A 17,980-nucleotide genomic window follows, 5' to 3' on the forward strand; every position below is an offset into this window, starting at 1 on the left:
TCATTGTCAGTGTTTTAGTGCGTTGTTATAGAAAAAGTGTATTCACGACTTGCCATCCTACCTCTAGCACCTTACTTAAATTCAAATTCACATGTGCATTCGCATAATTTTGTGCAGTTTAGGTTGTATAAATGTCTGATTAATCTCTCGTGTATAGAATGCATTTGCAGGAGTTAATTAACCTGCTGGTAAAGTGCATCAGTTTACCGCTGTTCATTCACTGTTCAGCTTCAGCTCACGCAGCTTAAGCGGCTCAATCCCCGACGTTATTGACTACGACTGGATTATACGAACCACTAGAACTATCTAGATTTTTCTTTTTCAAAAAAACATTGTTAGAGCATTGTTAATATCTTGTGAGTCATTTTTCAACCATATGTTTTCATTAAAATTGGAGCTAGTGCTTGCTACGCAAATTTGAATGCACAGTTTTTGCATGTGAATATGCATTTTTATCTTAAATTCGATGAATATTCGAAGTTCGAAGTCTAATTTGACAGCCCTAGGGCAGAAGAGAGGACAGAATCAGCACGAATGGCTAAAATGTTGGTGACGTCCGCAAAAAATGTCCATGTATCGTACGACAAGCCGATAAAGTCATTATTATTGCGACAGGCCTAGCAGTCAGTACAGCTACTGGGAAGTTTTTAAGAGGTGGGAGGAAACCAGAGATAGGGAGAACAAGCACAGAAATTGGATTGAAACAGGATTAAACTGGGGATCGTGGAACTACCATCTGCATCACTGTGTCACCTTAAAAATAGTCTGCGCAGCTTATTATTAAAAAAAAATACAGTAATTAAATTAAAGGTAGCAAGCCATCATTATATAAAAGTATATATCATCACAATGTCTGTCATTTAGATCACTTCACATATGTCAATTTAAAAATAATGTACAATTATCAGTCAAATTCATTGTAAGAAGCAATAACAATGACCAATGCATTTATATACAAAACATTTTAATATCTGGGGTGTATAAAAGAAGTACCTTCTGACCCATATGGATTACTGAATCACCATTTCTGGATATACTAATAAATTCGGTCCTGATTTGAAGCTAATGATTTACCCAAATCTTTTATAGTGCTACAACAGGACCTAATGACAGTGTCATAAAACAGCTGATCGACATTCTTTCACAGAACGACACAGAAGATGAAATTCATGACGTTTCATTTCTTTTTTTTTTTTTTAACATACTCTACGTGAAACCAGTTTGAACTGGAATGATGATCTTACCGTGACTCTTACAGACTAGCAGAGAAGCACATAAAATACTAAAAAAAACAAACAAACATTATATTCTCCAGTGTACTGACTCTTATTAGTCATATATGCACATATAAAATAAATATCAATAATCAGTGATGTGTGGTACTCTTCCTTGTGCTATAATTCACTGTGTGCCTCTGTACAGGACAGTGTCGTTGTGTCTTCGATATCTATTGGGTAGATAAAGAGGTGAAATGTATTTCATCCCGGCTACAAAACTGTAACACTTGCAATCTGTTGCAATCCCTCATTATCGTTCATAGTTTGGTGGGTCAGACTGCTCTGAAGAAGACATGTCTGTCACAGTGTCAGTCAGAGTGTGAGCATCATCCTGTAGTCATTTAAAAAATACAATAAAAAAAGCCCTAAACTAAACATCATTCTATAATACCATAATACACACTATAGTACACAAAAGATATCCATGAGGAAATGTTTCGGCAATACTTTCAGTATTCAGAATGCTGAACGGTTTCAGTCATGGAAACTTGATCTGCAACATAATATTGCACCAGACGACAACAAACAACAACAACAACAAACAACAACACACTTCACCCAGTACTTGATTCTTTATCATGTGTAAATGTTGTCCCAGAGTCTGTTTCATTTAACAAAGGAAATCTCCAGCCACTGAATTCCTTTAAACCAGCAGCTGAGTGGGTGCTTTCCAAGTTCAGTAGTAATATTCTTGCACTTCTGTCCAGTTAGTGACCCAGAGTTTTTTGCTGAGCTCGTGCTCAGGCTGGAAAGCCCGGCTCAACTTGTACCTCTCCTCCTTGCGTATTTTCACTCCGTGGTATTTAGGCATCACCTTGTAGTAGACAGCTCTTTTAAAGAACCCACACTGTATAACAGAGAGAGAGAGAGAGAGAGAGAGAGAGAGAGAGAGAGAGAGAGAGAGAGAGAGAGAGAGAAGAGAGAGGAAACATGACATTATTCACCAGAGATTGAATGTGCGACTCATTGCCAGGTCCTGGAGCGAACAAGAATCAAATAGCTTTTGAAGAGAAAAACAGGCAGGAAGGCTCATTCAGAGAGATACTGTGGAGTGTGTTATTTTCCATGCTTCCTTTGTGGTAATTGGAGTCTTTGTGTACAAAAAAAAAAAAAAAATAGGTTCATTAGTTGAAAATGGTACCCGTTCCAAAACAAGCTTGGCCAAACACCAGTTCGTAATAAATAAAAAAAAAAAGGTCAATTCCAGAGAAACAAAACAGTTTTAATGAGAGTTCGAGGAAGGCTTATCGTTTTACTTCAGCAGGCAAATAATTCAGCTGCAAAAAAAAAAAAGGAAAGAGAAAGTCCTCTGATCCATGAAAAGCAAGCGCCAGTCAGTAAACAGAGAGCGAAAAAATCAGAAGAGAAAAAGTGTAAAATAGGAACAGAATGGGAATACATGGGCTGATTCCACGGTGGCTGCATTACCGAGGACGACCAACAGGGGGCCGATGGAGACCCCCGTACGGTCTCAGTAGTCCTCAGTCAGCCTCTCTGTCTCGGATGGCTGTATCTTCATCTCTGCTTTTTGGGCCTTGGCTTCGTACATCTCCCTTCGACTGGCACGTTTAAAGAAGCCACACTGCAGGAAAGGTGGGATGATGGATCGAAGTTTGATTAATAGACTATTTTTCTTTTCAGGATGTGCTGCTGCACAACTTGGATTTAAGAAACCTGATAATAAATCCAAAGCCATTAACAAGTATTGCAATTGCAAATATTATACAGTACCGTATAGTACAATACAGTACATTATACAGTATGTTGTACCGCTACAGATACAGTACATTCCTCTGCTGGTTAGTCCAAGTCGGGCAAATTAACAGAGAAAAGTTTTATTAATGCTTTAACTTCATTGAACTATCACTGAAGTGAATCCATTCATTGAAGTATAACACTGTATATATTCCTAAACATCTGAAAGTACTTGTCTAGTCAGAGTTTTTGTGTTTTTGTAGTCAAACTAATCCCTGACCACTGACCCTACTCAACCTTAGGAAATCTTTTACTCAGAGGTGCCAACATTGCTAAAAGTACATCCTACCAAGCAAAAAAACCTTGCCAGTGTGTCAGCGAACGGGACGACTCCCTACTAACAGAATAAGTGATAAAACATGTATGGGTTGTATGGATATGTGAAGAAATTTGGATATAAAATTAACCAGCTGAGTGTGCAAGCTCACTTTATACAGCTGTTACATAATTAAGGGGGCTTAAACACTGGTAGGTTAGTCCGAAACAGAGCACGTTTTTGCATGATCAATTGGTAACGTGAAATCCGAGACTACCTGTAGGAGGTGGTCTGAGTTCGGTTGCACTGTAACTGATCTCGATTCCCGAGAACATGAACGCAACTTATACTCGGATCCACACTTTTTCAGGAAGTAACCTGCGCATTTGTTTTAGCCAATGACAACATCGTTAGTTTCCACAACACATGTCTACGATGAGTGGCAGGGGAACACTGTGGGACACAGTAGAGATACCAAAATAACCAACAAGCTGACAATGTGGGTCCTTGAGCAAGGTCCTTCACCCTCAATTGCTCAGACGTATGAATGAGATAAATGTAAGTTGCTCTGGATAAGGGTGTTTGCCAAATACTGTAAACGTAATATAAATATTGTGGAGTTTCCTTGATTTTGTGTTCATTTCTATGATTGCAAAATCACAGAAAGCCTGGAGGGACTGGCTAGTTTTTTTTTTCTATTGGCTGCTAGCAAGCTAATTCAAATGTGCACCAAGCAACAGTAAGTACTGTAAAGCAAAAATGTCTACCATGTCTAAAAATGTCTAAATGTCTACCATGACCGTTACATAAGCAGCTCCTCAGTTTCTGTTTCACTGGCCGAAAAAAAAGTCCTGGCTTTTTTTTTTCTATTGGCTCACAAGGCTTGTAAATTTGCAGGAAAAAGTCAGCGTGAAGCAAAAGTAACTGCTTTAACAGATTGAAATGCACATCTTTCACATCTTGCGACCTTTCCCCTTCAGTTAATTGTTTGATTGTTATTTAAATAATGATTGTTCCACTGGGAGAATTGTATTTATATTTGGTCTGACCACTGCTCTACCTGAAACAGCACAAAAGTGTAGTTTTTTTTTTTTTAGTTGTAGCAAACGGTCCAAATTAGCAAATACAGTACTTTAAAGTTGATGTAGATGTTGGCACTTCTGTTTTACTATATGAATTGTGAGATGGTTGGAAACATGTCGAATTCAAATGATCTAATAAATAGCATTGTGAGATTCTGTACCTTCCACAGGATGAGGCTGATGATGCCTAATAAGAGGATTCCTGCTACGCCTGCAATGATATATATCCATAATGGAACGTTATATGGGGTTTCTTCTCCTGGAACAGGATCAATGTTCACCACAAACTGTAGAAAAAAAGGAAAATAAGAAGTGAATGAAGAGAAGTGAAATGATGAGTGTTGTATATAAAGTATACATGAAATAAACACGAGGGAGACCTAGTATGAGTAATATGTAATCTTATTGAGAATTCACTGGGCTGGTGGACTGTATGAACGGATGTTCACCTAAGACACAACACACAGATAAGCAAGGCGCAGGGGGATAACAATACATGTATTTGATTAAGGGCGGCAGGCCTCAGAGCGTAGGTGGAGTACGTCTGGAAACAGGCAGAAGGTCAACTAAGAGACACACACACACACACAGAGGCCTGGTGTGTATGCAGAAAACAGAAATTAATCTGTTTCATATTCTGTTTCATATTCTGTTTCATGAAAAACTCTTACAGGGTAATGTACATGCAAGCACTATAAACAAAAAAAAGAAATGTAGAACAAACATAAAATTTACTCATAATGTCGAGATGGTGTGTTTGAAAGTGTCCGTTCTCGACGAAAATCCAGTCAGGAAGCGACACAGACAAGGTCATGTTATTTTTAAAGAGTGAAACAAAACAAAATATATTTTGGAGCCAGAACTGTACCTGCAGTTCAACAGTGCCAATTGATGTACATAATGGTGTTCCGGGATAGCTAACTCTAAAGATATTGATGCCTGGGTCATCCTGACCCTAAGAAAACTGCATAAATAGAAAAGCTTCAGCTCTGGTTTTTCAGATCGCATTTTGGGGCGTCTCAAACTGTGTGGATCTCGTGTGGTGGAATGGAACGAATAAACCTGGACCCTTGCTTCTTCTCACTCACGGCTGGTGTCTTATTTTTCTTTCTCAATTGAATATGTGAGTATCTGTTTCTATGTTAAGTGTCTTCAGGTAATAGGCAAAATTTGACCAGCATGAGTCCTTCTACTTTTGCCCGCTTTGTTAACCATCCTAATTCTGATGTTAGAGTCCTGGAATTCTCCTGGAAAATTCTCCAGCATACTGCTCTACTACTTTATATACATACAAACAAATCAGTGTATTTCAGTAACCAGTTAACTTTGATCCATTTTGCTCTTCAAGTACTATTTAAATATCCATATTTATTCAAAGACAAAGAAACAAATGTCCAATTGTCACAATCTTTTAGCAATTTTACCATTAAATGCATTTGCTGTTCGCTTATAATGTTCTGAAAGGTGAACAAATTGAAGCAAAGTCTCAAAAATGTAAATGCTTCTTAAGGGAAGATTTAGGTATTGAACAACCTCCTTATTTCTAAGCTCTCAAGTTGGCAACTGCGCATAGTGATATGAATAAGCAATTCATTTGCTGACCTCTCGATTTTCAGTTTTCATCTTGATGGTGGGTTTGTCGGTCTCCAGCCTCAGCGTGGCGTTCCCTTTCACGGTCACCCGAAAAGCGTTGGCAAAATCCTGAGGAAAACGAGCCCATTAGCGGATCACAGCGGGCAATGCCTTCATGTTAAGTACAGAAGAGAAAGAGCAGTGTGTTCAGCTGAAAACCTTCCCATTCTGAACATTCACCTCCAGCATGGTGCTGTTCCACACACGGGCTCTGACGGTGAGCGAGGATGTAGTGGACATGTTCCTCAGTGGGCACGAGAAGGTCACGCAGCGAGCTGTCTGCTCCGCACAGTCCTTTATTCATAAGGAATACAGATGAAACTGTTAGTGGTTCACTGATAATAATCACTGTACTTCTGGACCAGTGGTGTAATGGCTTACAGTGTACTGAACAAATTCGAAGATTACATTCCCAACCACTCAAAATGACTTTGTGTGTGTCTGATAGCAGCCATGGGTCTTTACATGTGTGATATACATCCATCCATCCATCTATCTATCTATCTATCTACAGACAGACAGACAGACAGACACACACACATACATACAGTATACTGTATATTAGGATTAGGATATGTATATATTAGGATTATCTGTCTGTTTACTGAATAACTGAATAGCTAGATTTATATTAAATTTATCTTAGCCAGTTCCCACCATCATCTGCTTCCTCAGAGACATGCAGCTTCTTGAACTGCTGCTCATGCTGTATCACAGGAGGAAAGTGCTATCTGCCCTCTTCTGCATACATGAGCATGCAGACGCCCGTGATTGGCTAGTGTCGCTGTGATTGACAAGGGAGAGTGAGAATGCCATCCCTCCCATCCAGAGAGCACAGCCAGTTTTGTTTTCCATGAATCCTGGCCACAGAGGGCTAAGGCATTATCAAGATTCAAACTTGCACTGTCCAGGCGATGTTGCACCACTCGGTAGCCACTGGTTAAAACGTCAAAGCATTTTTTTTTATTACTGAGAAACACAGGGAAAAAACCCAGAGGTAAAATCCCAGATGTGCACATGACTCACCTGCCAGCGAGCTAGTCGTTTCTATTTCACAAAATATAAACAATCTAGGAGTCTATTTTAAGCCACAATGACCCTCACCAGACAGTTAACAAAGATGAATGAATGAATGCAGTATTGGGATTTTAATGAATGTGGTCTTTTTACATCCTGCAAGAGTTATATTTTTATCACTCACTCATGCCTGCATGTAATTAAAAAACAGCTTGTGAAATTTTTATTGTGTCTCATATAACCTCAGTCCTGATGTACAGCTTAGTCTCGTCCAGATGCCCAGTGAACATTTCCGGCAAGATTAATTTTTTTTTTTTTAACAGTGCAGCTAATATTGATATCTGTATTTGTATCTCTTTCGCATATTACCTGTTCATTCTGACAAACGTATTAGCATTCAGTTACATTCCTAAAAAAACATTTCAATTACTTTGTAAATTAGTTATATTGCTATAAATTAAAAATAGTTCCACTGGGTCAGTGGTATGTGAGGGTTAAACAAACTGAATGATCATAGTGTAATCTAAATATAATACAGAATCTAGTGGTTTAAGTGTGGATGTGGCTGTATGTTGTACCAGCAGGAAGATCTTTTTGCGCGGAGTGAGGCGGGTTATAGCTGCTTCAGTGAGTGGCTGGCTGTTGTCCAAATCTCGCTTATGCCGCTTCGAACTCTTCGTTGACAGCTGATCACAAAAAAGTTGGTTATAGAAGACATTTTTTTTTTAAAATGTAAAACTGGAAAAAAAAACCTGAAGAAAGTCTAAATGCTATAGTCATGTGATGATGTGTATTTACATTTTCTAAAATGTTAAATGTTTACTTTGATGTGTCCTTCATGTGTACTCACTGTTAAGTTCAGATGATTAACGATTTTTCCAGGAGGAGCGCAGTGCGACTCAGATGTCCCGTCAGTTAAGATCTCCTCCACATACAGCAGCCATTTACCGTTTGTCACCTCAACAGGCCATTTAAAGTCCACGACCAGAGTCCCTAACACTCCCAGTGGTTCTCCCAACACACGCACCTGGAAGCCACCACGGAAATACTGCTTTATTTCATGCACCTGAGACATCAGCACAGATTACGCTCAGGATAACTAAAAATGTTAACATCAAACAATAAACGTTGCAGTCATGCTTCCTCTATCTATTTACTCTTGCACCGGTGTACACACCTGCTCTCAGACCAATGCTCATTTATTGAATGTCTATTTGTAAAAATGTTGCTAGCATTTGCGATAAATGGAATACACACGAGGTATATAAATAAGGTTTACAACTGTGTTGCGTGAAAATCATAAGAGATGGTCTGGGTCTTCCATTGTACAACACATTTACCATTGTCCATTGTACAATTTTTAGTTCTGATCATAAGGTCTTAGTCATGTTACTACTATTTTGAGCTGTGATGTATTTTTTTGTGTCTTTTTTTTTTTTCAGATTGCCCAACAAATTAACATGATTTCAAGCAGTTTGCATGTTACTGGTACTTTTATTCTTTTATATTCTCTTACTTTTGCTTACATTTGTTTTCCTCAATGCATAAAACTAAAGATGTAAACTTCAGACACCATTGAAAACTGTATACTTGAAATACTTTTCTACTGCTTCTACTTCTTTGACATGGTACACTTTGTGCATTGTATGATCCCAAAAACTCCTGTGCTGTGAATAATTAGTTTTGTTGTTTAGTTTTTTGAATATATATATATATATATATATATATATATATATATATATATATATATATATATATATAAAATCTTTAAAGAGTTTTACTGATCTAAAAAGATATCACTTGAGTCAATGGGACAGGACATTGTTAAGCAGTTAACAAAAACGTGAACATCAGGTAAGGAAGAAAACACTCTGGGATGTGCTGTTATAGAATATAATCCATGAGTGAGCCATGTGATTGCCATCCTGAAGTGGATTATCTAACACCACCTGAAGTGTTTGTTCCTCTTTTACCACAGCAATTTGCCAACAAGTGCAATTTTTAATTTATTAATAAAGGCACATCATGTTTGGTAAAGAATGATGATGTAGTGTGTCAGTCATAATGACCCCTGACATAGAAGAAACATTACAAAACTTGACATGGTTCAGCGATTTACTGCAGAAGAAGTTTGTAATCAAATACTAGCGTCGTTTGATGGTGGATCTGATAATGAAGCTGTCAGTCAACAAAATATTGATTTTGATAATTATGAACACAATAGTTTGGCACCCTGTCCAGGGTGTACCCCGCCTTGTGCCCGATGCTTCCTGGGATAGGCTCCAAGTTTCCCTATGACCCTGAAGAAAGGATAAGCGCTATAGAAGATGGATGGATGGATGGATGAATGAACACAATAGTAGTCTACTGAGAGTAATGTATCCAATGATCCAAATATGAACCAAATGCTGAATTTACTGGACAAAGCGCAGAAGGTGCCACATTTCCCTATTACTTGATAATAGTGCTTTTAGGCAGGGGTGTAACCTGGCCTGGGAATTGAGGGCTGTAGCCCCAAAGATTTTTTATTTTAGCCCTGAATAATTCTCCACTTGGAGAGGTTTGTCACTATGTAACTGAATGTCAGTAAAAGAAGATGGCGGTTTTGTAAATTTATATCTTCAGTGAACGTAAGTGAGACCAATCAGACAGGGTTTAAAGGAAAATACATGGAAATACTCGTGTCTGACAGTTCTCAATTCTGCCAAATGCTAGCTCACACGGTCAGTGTGAGGAAAAAATGGATATCTGCCGATTTTTGTTGTTGCTTTTAAACCAGTAAAGGGGTTAAAACTGAAACAGCAACATCCTCTGATGCTGAGCAGGAAAACAAAGTGTGTACATGTTTATATGAGTTCCAGTTTATGTGAACATGATATGAGCAGAGCATAAGGAAGGATAATGTACTTCGCATGACACTGTAGCAGCTAAACTCATAGCTTAGCTGTGCCTCCCCTTGGCTAGCGACACCAAACTAGCATAGTTAGAAAAGTTTTATATTTTATCGATCTGGTAGTCCTTCAAACAGTGAGACAAGTTTTATGTTAAATCCAACTTTTTCTGATCATGTTATACATTGACAGCTAAGTTACCACAGTTTCCATAAAACAAAACTTTATGGAAGGCTGCTAGCTGAGCTGGAAAAAATGCATGAAGAAGAATCTGGGCTCAGCCCTGGATAATTAACAGCTGTTTAGCCATGCAAAATTATACATGATAAAATGACTGTAATTACGAAAATATTGTAATGATTTTAATTTTGCTATGGTGACTGAAACGATTGAATGAAAATGCTACAACACTTTCACTATTTTAGCGAGTGAATTACAAGTGCGTCATTTTAATGGTGTATATATTTTTATATGTTTATTGACAAATAAAATGTCAAAATATAACAAAATATGCTGTACTTTATTATTCTGTAATTGTTCATAAAATATTAGGACAGTTTTATACTATTGAGGCAGTTTAGAGATCCATCCGCGTTAGATATAAACTCCGGGCCTGATTATGTAATAATGATTGACGAAACATGCATGCATTTAAGAATTAAATAACAACACATTTCAAAACACATTAGAACATTAGATTATGCACAGCTTCCACCATACAAGTCTGTGTGAATGAGTTTCATTTTATTATTTAATATTTGATTTGATGTGAATTACAGCCGGCACTACTGTCAGAGCTGCTGTTATAGGAAAATAATCAACACCTTCTGACCACTCGGATTTGAGAATTCAACAGCGTTGTGATATAATAACTATTTCTTCGAAAATACTCACCTTGAAGACGTACTCCACTAGACTGCCGATGTCACTTGTGCTGTTCATGGCTGACTCACCCACCACTTTACCGCTAAAATAAGTGTTCACCACTGCGTTCTCTCTGCAGGGAGGAGGAGAGTGGATTCATTCCTTTTCATACAACAGTTATTTCCGGTCCACTAATTTTATTGGTTGAGTGGTGTTCCAAGAGTGCCCATATTTCCTATAACCGCACTGGGACCTTTCACTGTGTGTATCACTCCTCTCGTCTGTGTTCAAAGTGGAAAATTCCACTTCCTACAGTAGTGTTAGTGACATCAACCAATATTTTTGAGGAATATAACTTTTGACTTAAAATAGGAAAGCTTGTCAGTTGAAGAGGAAAAGGAAGAAGGGATGCCGATTTGACCGGAAACACTTTTAATGGGAATGTACAAATCAATGTGAGCTAGCTAGCCATCTAGCCAAAGTGAGTGTGGCTTGTTTGGGATCCATTTCCGCTCGCGGAGCAAAAATACACACAACATTTGGCCATATTGTGTCCGAAATGTCACTTAATAGATATTCATTTCTTGTTTATAGAACTGTTGGGTTAAAGCAATATCACACTTGTAATAGTGAGGTTATGCTGAATATTGGTATGGCTATGATTACCTACAGCCAAATCACAGCCGTGCCAATATTCAGTATAACCGCACACTTGCTCGTGTGAGATTGCTTTCAGTATTCCCTGTCACTGCATTACAATTGAACTTGCAAGATTATAGCCATCTCATAGGTATAGTTGCATCTGTTGTTCTTAGTATCTGTTATTTTTCTTATAAAATGTCATTACATTTTCATATGTCTGTTTAATGTTCTTGTGTGCTTAAGATCTTATTTGTTAAAGTTACCAGATTGTTATTGTTAATTGAGAATTTTCTAAGCCTAAAAGGAGGTAAAATGGTGTTCCAGAAGGTTGTGTTTTACGCCCCTATACAGTAGTGCTCCCTTTATATCCAGCACCTTGGACGTGTTGGAAAATGTTGGCTTTCATTTCTCTGCTGATGATACATAGTTACACTTATCAGTTCAGCAGGATTCAACAGCACAGCTACACAAATGTGGACATTTGGCAGAGCATTGTCATTTAAGTTGTGTATAAGCAACTTTCTATTAACATTTAAGAAACATAGCCAAAATACAGAGAATATAAAAAGTCTACACACCCCTGTTAAAATGGCAGGAATTGGAGATGTAAAAAACAAACGAACCTCAAGATAAAGCATGTCAGATCTTTTCCTACCTTTAATGATCCAGGAACCAATTAAAAAAAAATTGAAACCTAAACAGAAACTTTTAGGTGAAAAATAAAGAAAAAAAAACAGGTCCCATTCAAACTCGTGTATAAAAGTCATTATCGTACAGCTGTCATCAATGTAGTGATTCTGATTAACCCAAAATAAAGATCATCTTCTGTAGGATTTTCAAGTCCCATGGTTCATAAAGAGCTTACAAAGCATGTACAGGATCTCATTGTCAAAATGTATCAATCAGGAGAGGAGTACAAAAGAATTCCTAAAACATTAGCTGTACCATGGAACACCATGAAGGCCATCATCAACGAGTGGAGAAAGTGGGGCACGACAGCGACATTCAAAGAACAGGACGTCCCTCCAAATTTGACAAAAGGTCAAGAAGAAAACATATCAGCGAGGCCACCAAGAGCCCTTAAAGGAGCTGCAGTCATATCTAGCAAGTACAGATTACTCTCTCCATTTGACAACAATCTCTTGTATTCTTCACATGTCTGGACGGTGGGGTAGGGTGGAGAGATGGAAGCACAGATTTAAACCCTATTAAAAACTTATGGAAAGACTTGAAGGAGGCTGTGCACAGGAAATCCCCTCGCAGTTTGATAGATCTGGAGCATTTTTGCAAGGAAGAGTGGAATAAATCTGCCAAATCAACAAGCTGGTAAACTCTTGCCCAAAAAGACTGAGTGCAACCATCCATCCCCATCCTGCTTATCTTACACACGGTCGTGGGGGAGCCTGGAGCCTATCCCAAGGAACTCAGGGCACAAGGCAGGTTACTCAGCGTACAATCACACAGACATTCATGCAATTTGGAAATGCCAATCAGCCTACAATGTCTTTGGACTGGAGGAGGAAACTGGAGGAAAACTCTAAAGCACGGGGTGAACATGAAAATTCTATGCACTTGGGGCGGAAGCAGGATTCGACCCCCCGGCTTCAGAGGTGTGAGGCAAACGTGTTAACCACGTTTAAGCAAGCACATTTGTCCAGTGCAACCATTTTCCTCCCCCCCTAAAATGTTTCTATTTGTTTTTCACTTGAATTGTGTTTGGTTGCTATATCAGATGAAAGGTGGAACTCGTCTGACATCATTTAACCTGGTTTCACGATCAAGACAAAACCCTGCAAAGTGGTGTGTAGACTTTTTATATCCACTGTAAGACATACATGAGAATGAGAAATTAGTGCATGCTTTCATAAATTCTAGATTGGTGACCGTTTTACTGGCTGGTTGCTCTGATGTATTTTAAAGTAAGCTATAGGTAGTTCAGAACTTCTCGAATGATTGGATCGGGCATATCTTGCTGATCTCCTGAAGCAGCATAGTCATCATAAGCATTTCGCTCAACTGAAGCAGACTGTGGAAGATCAGGCCTAATCTCTAGAATAGTGTTCAAGGCTATCACTCACATTAAAAACATACTTGTTTAACCTGATCTCTTTTCCTAATTTCATCTAGATGTATACATAATCATTGATTGTACTGTAGACTGCGGTTCAATATTGTGTCTTATCACATCACAACAGTGCTGACCTTCGAATCTTTAATATGTAAATCACAATGGGAATGGGAAGCTCAACATAAAGCAGTGTGATGAGCTTAAAAATAAAATGAATTAAAATATATGTAATACACTGTGAGGATGAAAGTTATATAAAAGGAGTAAATATCTTGCAGTTGCGTAAGAGTACGTACATAGAGAAAGAGGTGAGGATTGTGTTCTCCACATTGAGGACGACTGTCACAGGATACAGGTCACTCTGTTCACTCAGACTGAACACACACACACACACACACACACACACACACACACACACACACACACACACACACACTTACTCATCACCCAGTTTCAGGATTATCAAATGACAATGGACTGCTGGATTCATCTTTCAAAGTTCACAAACCAACACGTCATTTGTAGAGATCACTTGACAACATGGCACTTACGTAGACAGCTGGAGCTGCAGCACAGTCTGCTCCGTGTAAAGTGTAATAAAAGTCTCAAATATGATCTGAAAGGAAATCTGCAGGGAAAACAGAGAACGCAAACAGAAATCAGAGACGTCTACATGTGACAGGAGTTATGCATGTGCTACAAAGTTTCATGAAGTCATTACAGACAGGTCTTACAATAAAGTGGTAGTTTAAAAAAATATATTATTATAATAATTATTATTATTCACAGATTTAATTACCTTCCTGTCACTCTTAAATGGGTTTCCAAGATTGCACATCACAGTCTTGTTAGTGTTACACTCAATTTCCTGTTTAGAAAAAAAGAAATATAAATTAAAGAAAGAACTAGATATTGTAGCGTCATTGTAAAATATTGTAAAAGAGCGCCTCTGTGTGGCCTAACCTTGGACCGAAAGCCATAGTAGGTGAGTGTAGGGGGAACGGTGATGTTGAGCATGGCATGATGTGCATCCTCAGCCTCCCTGCCGCTCTCGGGCATGTTGCTCACCTCCACTAACAGAACCAGCTTCTTGATGCTGCTGTTATATTCCATCATCTGTCTATTATCTACACTGAAATTCAAGCAAAATGTTATATGTTTAGGTTCCAGACAGAAGTTAAGGGAGGGAAACAGGACAGACATTAAGACTAGAGGTCGACCGATAGTGGATTTTTACAGATACCGATAACCTAGTTGCGCGGTACCTGTCGATAACCGATTAATCAACTATTATTTTAAAATTGATCCATCCATCCATCCATCCATCCATCCATCTTCTACCGCTTACTCCTTCTTCAGGGTCACAGGGGAACCTGGAGCCTATCCCAGGGAGCATCGGGCACAGGGCAGGGTACACCCTGGACAGGGTGCCAGTCCATCGCAGGGCACAATCACATACACACTCACACACCCATTCATACACTACGGACACTTTAGACACGCCAATCAGCCTACCATGCATGTCTTTGGACTGGGGAGGAAACCGGAGTACCCGGAGGAAACCCCCGCAGCATGGGAGGGTTTGCGTCAAATAACAACAAAATTGGTCAGTGGTTTGGTCAGTTTTTATTTCACCTCTAGAGGCTACTCTCCTACTGTATAGTGACAGTGGACCTCAACACAACGGATGCAACCAGGAAAAACTATTGGTACGGATTTTTGCAGATTAATCAGCAAAACCGATCAAACGGACAACCTCTAATTATGACTGAGTCGAGGATGAACAGTGAACAGCCGTGATACAATTTCAGTTTGTTTTTGTAATGTGGAAACAACTGGTTGTGTCATATTAAAAAATAAAAAGGAAGCACGAGCCAATAGTACATTTCATATCATGATAACAGCCTAGCCTTTTATTACAAAGGAGTAATATTGATACAAAATAAAATGCACTAGTATTAATTGGGACACTGAGCATAATTAAACATACAAACAAACAAACACAAGCAATGTTAGGCATCATGTCAGAAAGTGCTGAGAGTTGTGTAACGCACCTGGGGAATACGGTTTGGTCTTCACTGGCAAACTGTGCCTTCACCTGCAGATTACTGCTACATTTGTTATCAGAGCCACACTCCTTCTGGAAGTTGATCTAAAACAGCGCAATGTCCAATAACTAGTGATTCTGCATTCATATATTTGTATATATTACAATTTACATTTTGTGCACTATACAGCAAAAGGTTTGTGCATACTTGACCATCACACCTATGCCCAGATACTGTAATTCCCCAAAATGTTGCCACAAATTTGTAAGCACAAAACTGTCTAGAATTTCTTTGCATGCTGTAGCATTATAATTTTGGAACTAAGAGGCCCAAACCTGTTCCAGCATGACAATGTCCTTGTGCACAAAGCGAGTTCCATGAAGACACGGTTTGCCAAAGTTGGAGTGGAAGAATTCAAGTGTCCTGCACTGAGCCCTGACCTCTTGTGCTGAATGAACAAAAATCTAGTGGAAAGCCTTCCCAGAAGAGTGAAAATTATTATAACAGCAAAGAGGGACTAAATCTGGAATGCCCTGAGAATCTCAAAAAGCACATACTGGTGTGATGGTCAGGTGTCCACATACGTTTTGCCGTAGCTGAAACTTTTTAATCATTTGATCAGCTATTGCATGCGGACCATGTTTGCATGTGTATAATTTGCATCTGTACCTCGGTTTTCTCAGTCAGCTGCTGCTGGCCACTGAGCATAGGGAATGCGTCAAGGTCCTGTAGTGTCTCTTGGGGTTGAACTGCAGACTCGCTCAGAGAAACATTTAGGAGAAACACAACCGGCTCCAGTTTATTTGTTACTTGCTCCTGTTGTGGAGGAAACATGGTTCATTTAGGCAGGTGAACACAGCAATCGCACTACAATCACCAATCTGAGACGTGCTGTGTATTTTTGAATTGCAGGAAGTGTCTTTTCTTTCTTTTTTTTTGTAGATGCAAACTGAATCCTGAGGCATTGTATTCCTTCATAAGACATTCGATTAAGTGTCTCAAATTCTTAATCAAGCTAAACGCTAAAGTATGTGTTAACAACAACTGCTAATATATTTATTAGTAAACACCTACACTTCAATTGTACAGCCCTGCTGAACAAAACAATAGTAGCCCTCATAGAATTTGTAATGGTTTTAATGGTTATAATAGGAATTGTATTGGTTTTATAGGAAACTGTAATGGTCCCTGTAGGTCTCTACTGGTGATCTGATGCCTACTGGTGGCATGTTATGTCTAGCGGCGCTAAGGACCAATAATGGTAATGGTTTTAATGGTTAGCTGATGGTTTGTAATGGTATTCGTAGTGGAAACCATTAGAATTTCTGTAATGGTTTCTATTGGGGGCAATACATGACGCTCAACTGTTCCCGTTCTCTCGACAAGTCTGAAGATAACGTAAAAAAAATTAATTATACAAACAAACAGAAAAATCCTGTATACATGGTGGTTGTAAGTTTGCCTGAGTTGCCATGCCTAAATACCTAAGCATCTGTTGCTACCCACAATTCCTTGCAAACTAAACATGCACATATATCTCCTTTCAGTGGAGTTTTTGAATAAGGTGTTTACATGCAACAACTTTCTGATTAACACACACACACACACACACACACATAATATAATCATAATAAAACTAATAGTATGTAGTATCATACAGATATTGCATTATTATATTATTACATTATTACAGTAAAACACTGATATTACATCATTAAATTATTATATCTTATTATTCTGTATTATACAATTAATAGTGTGGCAATAGGTTGTTCCTTCGAGTAAATAAATTTATGTTGTGAACATCAGCGATATTTCCTAGTATCCTTTATTCGCTGTAGAAATTCAGAATGTAATACTTAATGATTAGCCGATATGCACACCCCAACATGTGAATAAGGGGAGTTTTTTTTCCACTTCAAGCACTGTAACTATGACTTTAGTATACATGGCACATTTTCCCAAATTACCATTAGGGCTACTGTAACTTTAGTATTTTAGATACATTTAAAAGGTTTTGTACTTCTATTATATAGATATCACATAAGTATATGTTAATCTTCTTGGACATCAGTATATGCTAATCTTCTTGGACGTCAGTATGTGCTAATCTTCTTGGATATTCATTTGATCTGACTTTAACAGTAGTTATTAAACATGAGACTTTAAGAAATTAACAAGTGACAGTGTAATCAATCACATTACGATTTCTAATTTGGTGAAACAATTTTGAGAGGGGACAAAAACAAACAAGGGAAAGATCAAGATACGTCACTGACTACGATGGGTAGCAGCAACATATCCAATAGTTTGCACAATCATGCATTTCATGCACAGCCGTTCACCAGCCTTCATTGAGCCAGTCAATGTAAGATTCAGAAAGCCAATGAAATCTAGTCATCTGGCTGTGTGATGTTTTTCGGTCAAGGTCTGACTGCAGTTTTCTAA

At 38.4% G+C, this 17,980-nt stretch overlaps 1 protein-coding gene across 4 annotated transcripts in view; it reads right to left on the reverse strand.

The window, feature by feature from the left end:
• Window positions 1–947: 947 nt before the first annotated feature.
• itga3b (integrin, alpha 3b) overlaps window positions 948–17,980 on the reverse strand; it is a 56,924-nt gene continuing 39,891 nt past the window's right edge. For 3 of the 4 annotated variants that reach the window (XM_017483935.3, XM_017483937.3, XM_053684983.1), the window contains 13 exons: window positions 16,202–16,348; window positions 15,539–15,636; window positions 14,448–14,616; window positions 14,284–14,352; window positions 14,036–14,112; window positions 13,781–13,858; window positions 10,805–10,907; window positions 7,870–8,046; window positions 7,598–7,705; window positions 6,183–6,296; window positions 5,973–6,071; window positions 4,532–4,657; window positions 948–2,124 (listed from right to left, as the gene is read on the reverse strand). In XM_017483935.3, coding sequence (XP_017339424.1) covers window positions 1,954–2,124; window positions 4,532–4,657; window positions 5,973–6,071; window positions 6,183–6,296; window positions 7,598–7,705; window positions 7,870–8,046; window positions 10,805–10,907; window positions 13,781–13,858; window positions 14,036–14,112; window positions 14,284–14,352; window positions 14,448–14,616; window positions 15,539–15,636; window positions 16,202–16,348 — 1,536 coding nt within the window. In that variant the 3' untranslated portion in view covers window positions 948–1,953. Of the gene's footprint in view, window positions 2,125–2,705; window positions 2,860–4,531; window positions 4,658–5,972; window positions 6,072–6,182; window positions 6,297–7,597; window positions 7,706–7,869; window positions 8,047–10,804; window positions 10,908–13,780; window positions 13,859–14,035; window positions 14,113–14,283; window positions 14,353–14,447; window positions 14,617–15,538; window positions 15,637–16,201; window positions 16,349–17,980 lie in introns of all 4 variants that reach the window. The other variant, XM_017483936.3, reaches the window with a different exon arrangement.

The sequence above is a fragment of the Ictalurus punctatus genome, chromosome 13 (assembly GCF_001660625.3).
Source record: "Ictalurus punctatus breed USDA103 chromosome 13, Coco_2.0, whole genome shotgun sequence".
Lineage (NCBI taxonomy): Eukaryota > Metazoa > Chordata > Actinopteri > Siluriformes > Ictaluridae > Ictalurus > Ictalurus punctatus.